The sequence below is a fragment of the Nannospalax galili genome, unplaced genomic scaffold (genome assembly GCF_000622305.1).
Source record: "Nannospalax galili isolate Female #2095 unplaced genomic scaffold, S.galili_v1.0 scaffold661, whole genome shotgun sequence".
NCBI lineage: Eukaryota > Metazoa > Chordata > Mammalia > Rodentia > Spalacidae > Nannospalax > Nannospalax galili.
This window is the reverse complement of record NW_008345457.1, coordinates 188,177-195,274: the sequence shown is the minus strand read 5'-3', so window position 1 is coordinate 195,274 and position 7,098 is coordinate 188,177. Positions and strand designations below refer to the sequence as shown.

At 41.4% G+C, this 7,098-nt stretch overlaps 2 protein-coding genes across 6 annotated transcripts in view; one reads left to right on the top strand and one right to left on the bottom strand.

Annotated features, from left to right (window-relative positions):
- The window catches only part of LOC115071807, a 14,690-nt gene extending 14,595 nt beyond the window's left edge, over positions 1 to 95 (bottom strand). The window contains exon 1 of the mRNA XM_029567617.1: positions 33 to 95. Coding sequence (XP_029423477.1) covers positions 33 to 95 — 63 coding nt within the window. The remainder of the gene's footprint in view (positions 1 to 32) is intronic.
- The window catches only part of Smurf2 (SMAD specific E3 ubiquitin protein ligase 2), a 116,392-nt gene continuing 109,294 nt past the window's right edge, over positions 1 to 7,098 (top strand). For 4 of the 5 annotated variants that reach the window (XM_029567611.1, XM_008841606.2, XM_029567612.1 and 1 more), the window contains exon 1: positions 7 to 145. In XM_029567611.1, the coding sequence (XP_029423471.1) occupies positions 94 to 145 (52 nt within the window). In that variant the 5' untranslated portion in view covers positions 7 to 93. Of the gene's footprint in view, positions 146 to 7,098 lie in introns of all 5 variants that reach the window. The other variant, XM_029567613.1, reaches the window with a different exon arrangement.

Sequence of the window (7,098 nt, the reverse complement as noted above, 5' to 3'; positions counted from 1 at the left end):
CCTCGCCGTCGTCCCCGCCCCGCCCAGCCTGCCCGCCGCCGGCCGCCGGCCCTCCGGCCGGCCAGGAGCCCCGCCGCCGCCGCCGCTGAGGACATGTCTAACCCCGGAGGCCGGAGGAACGGGCCGGTCAAGCTGCGCCTGACAGGTGAGCGGAGCGGGCGGCCTGCGGCCTTGCGCAGGGTCGGGGTCGCCGTCTTTGGCGCGGGTAGGGGGACGCGGATGGGGGACCCGGGCGTGGGGAGGCCTACTTGAGGGAGTCCTTGGAGCCGCTCTCACCGGGGGTGGGAGAGTCTTCCGTGGAGGTCCCGCAGCTCCCGCCGGAGCCGTCCCGGGCTGCTGCCCAGGTGGTGGGGTCGTGGATGGGATTACGGAATCCGGTCTCTGACTCGCGCAGTAAACACTCCTTAAAGATGGAGTGCTGAACGGGAGGCGTGTGTGTGTGTGTGTGTGTGTGTTGGTTCCCGGACGGGAGAGACGTGTGTGTGTGTGTGTTGGTTCCCGGACGGGAGGCGTGTGTGTGTGTGTGTGTGTGTTGGTTCCCGGACGGGAGGCGTGTGTGTGTGTGTGTGTTGGTTCCCGGGCGGGAGGCGTGTGGGTGTGGTGTGTGTGTGTTGGTTCCTGGGTTGTTAACTTGGACACCACAGAAGTTCCCCAGCCACCGTGGCCGCTGCCGCACACCTTAAACGCACGGCTCCAGGAGGGAAGGAGACTGCGGTTGGCTTTTCCGGTGCGTCTGCCTGATCCTACGACTCCGGCTCATTGTACGCTGTGTGTTTTGGAAGTGTTTGATTGTAGGGTAGTATGTTTGGGGGTTGTTCTTTGTAGGCCGCAGAGCTAGTGGCTCACGTCTGACTCCAGACCTGGTTGAGAAACTGGCTTTTGAGTGTATTTCGCAGTCTGGACTCATACAAACTTTCAAGTTAACTTTTCTCTCCTCACCACCCTTTCCCGTTTATAAACGGAAAAGAATACTCAGAGGGATTTGCTAGAGAGAAGATCATCTTCTCTTAAAGTGTTTATGTTCCCAGGCACAGTTTGCTTACGGTGCCTTTTTTGATAACTCTAATAGACATGTCACCCCGGTTTTAAGGAAGAAAATCGTATTTGATTTTAAAAGTGCAACTGACTGGTCAGGGAGGCAGAGATAATAGTTTTGTTTTCCCTGGGGAAGGTTGCAAGGACTTAGATTAGCTGAGTGTTTCTTGTGGCAAACCCTAGATTGGGGAATGCTTTTCTTGCCCCTTTTCACCTTTCCTTGTTCTCATTTGGGGGGAATCAGTGGTTCTAGTTTATCTGCTGCTGTTATTAGGCAGTCCTGTGTCAGTAATTATGGAACAAACCTGTGAGCGTAGGTGTGCAAAAATCAGCAGAAATAGGCAGTTGTCATTTATTTCCTTCTGTGATAAAACGGGAAACAGGGATTTTGATTTTTCTGCTGTTACATTTATTTACTCTGTGTGCATATGTGTGAGTGCATGTGTCATAGAACATGTGTGGAGGTCAGAGGACAATTTGTAGGACTGTTCTTGTCTTGTACCATGTGGGTCCTGTGGATTGTACTTCCTGGAGATTGAACTCAGGTTGGCAGGCTTGATAGCAAACACCTTCACCGGCTGAGTTTTGAGGTTTAGTGTGAACCAGTAGATCTTAAAGTGTTTTTCTGTGGTTTCTTTGCTGCATATGATACATTAAACTCAGGAGTGAAGTTTGTGAGGGAGGATTGCACTTACTTTTTGAGAGAGGATAGATTGAGCTAAATTTATTGAGTGATTTTTATGTATTTAGCTTTCTCTGAAGAATTTTAAAGACCCTGTGTCCTCTTAATTGGAAAAACAGTTTGAACTACTCAGTTTCTTAAAACCACTGGGAATTTGCCTGTGAATACTTTTCTCAAAGTCTGACAAATATTAAAAACATTGTCCTCTGCTTTTGGTTACATATGGTGGAATCTTGTCTGTTTTGCCAGGGAAGTTAACTTACATTTTTGTTCATCATTTACAAATTAGGTGGTATAGATTTTAACAGATAGATCTCAAGAGCTGGATTCAATTAGCAGCTTTTTAGGACACAAACATAAAAGGGTTAGATGGAAAAGATTGTTTTGACTGACGGGATAAATGACAGACTGTGTTTGATGTCCGTCCAGGAATTGGTCTGGAGCTGGTGCCCAGCTTCTCAGTCCATCTTGAGAAGCCAAATAAAATATTTAACCTAGGCCTCATTTTTGTTTAAAAAAAAAGTTGATTCTTTGTTAAAACTTTAAGAAATGTTTGGCATACCTTTAGACTCAGTGCTTAACAGTTCATTTAGATTTGGGTTCCCTAATAGAGGAAAAAAAAATCACTTTAAAAAAAAAAAAAAAAGATCCCACAGTGAACTTTGATTTGGTTTACAATACATTCGGGCTGTAAGATGTTTTAGGATTAATGCTCTTTGCTTTAAGTTAAAACCATACTAGTATTTTGAATTTATGGAGTACCTTTGATTCTAAGGTATTTATGAACTGTAGTTACCCAATTATATCCTTAATGTAGAATTGCCCATTTGCTGTTAACAGATCTTTCATAGTCAGTTTCTGCCTGTCTCTCTCAGCCCCCCCTCCTTGAGATCTCTGCCCACAATAGATGTTAGTTTTCCGCATATGATTCCTCAAATCAGAGAACTGTGTTATTGTTGATGCTAAAGTGGGGCTAATTTAATCTCAAATTTGAGATTCCTTAGGCCATTAGTTAAAATCTGATATGGTTTATCAAGATGCCTTTATCTTTTTGACACATTAACATTTGACCGCTAAAATAGGTTATATGGTAATGATGTCGATTTCAATTTGTGTGTCTAAAGTGGAGGGTAGACTGTATATTGTGTGATTTGTAGTGTTATGCATATCTAGTACAGGCTGTCTTACAATAAATAGTAGGAAACAGATTGGGTTGAAAATATTCTATACATTTGGTTATAATAAAAAAAGAAGTGGCTTTGTTTAATGCCCTTATTTTGAAAAATCAAAGCCTGGAAAAAGCAATTCAGTGTAGTTTCTAATATTTTAAATTCTTAGGTATGGGGCAATAGCAGATTACTTATCCAGAACATTTATTTTAGACTTTTTTCTTATATATATGACATTTTTAATTTAAATAAATTTTATTATTTTTATTTTATGTGTATGAGTGTATTGCCTGCATGTGTGTAAGTACATCCATATTGTGCAATGCCTGCAGAAGTTGGATTCCCTGGAACTGGAGGTATGGACAGTTGTTAGCTGCCATATGGATGCTGGGAATCAAACCTGAGTCCCCTGTAAGAGCAGTCTGTGCTCTTAACCACTGAGCCATATCTCTAACCCCCTTGGCCTTTTTTTGAGACAGAGATCCGTCTGCCTCTGCCTCCCAAGTGCTGGGACTAAAGGTATGCGCTGCCACACCCAGCTATAAATTCAGTAATTAAAAAAATATTTTTATTTTTTTTATATGTATACGTGTATTGCCTGCATATAGGTAAGGGCACCCATGTTGTGCAGTGCCTGCGGAGGACAGAAGATGCTGTTGGATCTCCTGGAACTGGAGTTACGGACAGTTGTTAGCTGCTAAGTGGGTGCTGGGATTCGAACCTGGGTCTTCTGCAAGAACATTCAGTGTTCTTAACCCCTGAGCCATCTCTAGCCCCAAATTCAGTATTTTATATGCCATTCCTCATTAGTTTTTAATCCTTGGCAGTAAAAAAGTTAATCTAGTCCATAATGTGAGGAAAATATATTTAAAATCTCACTTTAAATATGCTTGTATCTTAATATTGCTTCACTGCATGTTTTATTAATTCAGGGTTTAAAAATTTTCAACTTCATTGCACCTTTTAGGTTTCCATGCATGAATGTGCCATGCACCATAAGGACTTCTTTAGTGCTATGGCTGATTTGAATGTAATCAATTCATTATTGGTTTCTGAGGAACAAACCAACCATAGTTCCTTCCTTCCTTATGTGTTCTCTTCTACTCTCTCTTCATATAGATAGTAGAACATACCTAGGTTTCATGTAGTTTGGCTTTTTGGGGTGTGTAAGTGTATTTTAATCATGGCTTCTACTTTTTTCCTGTTGATTGGTCTATTTTTATTATAATACAAAAATATCTTATTTAGCATATACTTAGCACATTTAGCATATAACTCAATTTCTTTTCTTTTTTTTTCGAGACAAGTTATATAGTTTACTTGGTTTCAAACTCACTATGTGGCTGAGGATGACCTTGAACCTCTGATCTTCATTTCTTGAGTGCTGGAATTACAGGTGTGTACCACCATGCCTGGTTTTTACATAGTGCTGGGAACTGAACCCAGGACTTCATGATTGCTATGCTAGCGCTCTCTCAACTGAGCTACATTCCAAGCTCATAACTTTGAATTAAAATTTTTTATTTTCTTAGGATATGTCCATAAAAATAGTATTATTGAGCTTAGTGTGGTGCACACACCTGTATCCCAGCATTTGGGAGGTTGAGGCAGGAGGATCATGAGTTTGAGACCAGCCTACATAGTAAGTTCTGCCAGCCTGGGCTATAGGGAGAGACCTTGTCTAAAAAAGGTAAAAAAGTGTTATGTTCAACTGTGTTGGTCTTTTAAGATTCTTCAAAGAAAAAGATTTTTTGGGACTGGAAAGATGGCTCCAAGCACTGGCTGCTCTTGAAGAGGAGCTAGGCTCAATTTCCAGAACCTACATGGTGGCTAACAACTGCCTGTAACTTCAGTTCCAGGGTATCAGGAGGCCCCTTCTGGCTTCTGCAGGCATTGCATGCATGGAATATACTTACATGCAGACAGGCAAAACACTCATACACATAAAATGAAAAAAAAAAAAAAAAAAGATTTTGTGTGTGTGTGTGTGTGTGTGCTTGCACATCCTCACATGCAGGTGCCCATGGAGGTCAAAAGAGGGCTTCAGGTCTCCTGGAGCTGGAGTTACAGGTGGTTGTGAGCTGCCAGGGGTGCTGGGAACCCAACTCTGATTCTCTGAAAGAGCAGCAAGCACTCTTAACTGCTGAACAGTTTTTCCAACCTCATTTTAAGATTCTTAATTTCCTCTTTAGGCTGCTTCCTAAGAGAGTTGTGCCTGCTTAGAGCGACAGTGAACAAATGTCTTAAATGAAAACCCATTTCATCATAATGATTTAAAAAATTCTTTGCCAATTCATGTCATGTACTAGTTAAGAATTTACTTGTGCCAAGTGTGGTAGTGCATACTTGCTCTCAGTACTTCAGAGACTGAGCAGCAGGAGCATTATCACAAGTTTGAGGCTACCCTGGGCTACAGATGGGTTCAGGTCAGTCTGTGCTACAAAGGGAGACCCCATCTCCACAAACAAAAATAAGCCAAAATAAATTAACTTGTGACATTGAACATTTTCTTGTTTACTCTTATATTCCCTTTGTTGACTTGTTTGGCCTTATCCTGGTTCTGTTAGGACTTCAGTTTTTCTTGTTGATCTGCGTGACACTTGAAAATATATTAATCTGGGGCTGGAGAGATGGCTCAGTGATTAAGAACACTGACTGTTCTTGCAGAAGACCCAGGTTCAAATCCTAGCACCCACATGGCAGCTAACAACTGTCTGTAACTCCAGTTCCATGGGATCCGACAGCCTCTTCTGTCCTCTGCATGCATTGCATGACACGGGTGCACTTACCTACATACAGGCAATACACACATACACATAAAAATAATAGATAAAATATATTTTTTAAAAAGTATATTAATCTGTTGTCAGATTTGCTACAAACATTTCCATGATCTATTTTCTTTTAATTTTGACCATTTTTGGACAGGCATAAATTTGTTATTTTAGGAGTCAAATCTGTCCAACGTTTTTTCTTTTTTTATACTTTAGTATTTTTCTTCATGAAGCTTGGTAAATAATTAAATACATTTTTGTTTTAGTGTTTTAAAAAGACAGTTTAGTGGACTCATCTTTAGTGGAGAGATGGCTCAGCAGTGAAGGACAACTTGCTGCTCTTGCACCCATGTTGGTTGGCTCGCAACCTGTGACTCCAGCTCCAAGGAATCTGGCGCCCTCCTCTGGCCTCCATGGGTATCTGCACACATGTGTGCACCGGTGTACATACACAGAAATAAAATGGATAGGTATTTAGCCTGCTCGTAGTTACTTAACCAGTTTTCTCTACAGTGCTGTGTGATTCCTTTTTCAGTTTTGTTAAATTGGTTATAATAGAGCCAGAGCTGTGTCTCACTCAGTGCCATGCTGTTTTCATTATTGCAACTTTAGCGTTCTCCGTGGGACACACTTTTTTTTTTTTTCCTCATTATTTTGCTCTTTGGCACAAATATGAAACTTAAATTCTGGAAGCAGTCTCATTGGGATTGTGATTAGAATCTTATTACAGGAAGAAGAGGCACTGAAGTGTTTTAGTTCTCTCACCTAGGAGCATGCTCAAGGTTGTTCATACCCATCAGAGTACTTTTATAACATTTCTGCCTATATTTCAACAATCTCAGCTAGTTTATATTTGCATTATTTACATTTATCTCCTGATTTTAGTTGTTTGTACTTAGGAATGCAATTAGCCAGGTGTGGTGGTGTAGGCCTTTAATTCTAGTCAGAAACAGGTGGATCTCTGTGAGTTCTAGGCCACCATGGTATACATAGTGATTTCCAGGTCAGCTGGTGCTACATTGTGAGACTATCTCAAAAATTTTTTTAAAAAGGGTTGGAGAAATGGCTCAGCAGTTAAGAGCTGGCTGCTCTTACAGAGGACCTGGATTCAATTCCCAGCACCCACATGATGGCTAACAACTGTCTGTAATTCCAGTTCCAGGGAGGCCCTCTTCTGACCTCTGCGAGCATTGCAGAACACAGGTGCACTTACATATAGGCAATACACTCATACACATAAAATAAAATATTTTAAACTTTAAAATAGAAAAAAAAGAATGTAATTGTGTGTGTGTATGTGTGTGTGTGGTTTTTTTCCCCCAGTGACTATAGCAATTTTCTGAATACTAAGTTTATTTCACTTGATACTAGTTTTCTAGGTATCAGTTTATTTAGTTTTTGGTCTTTTTGAGACAGGGTCTCTCTGTAGCCCCAGCTG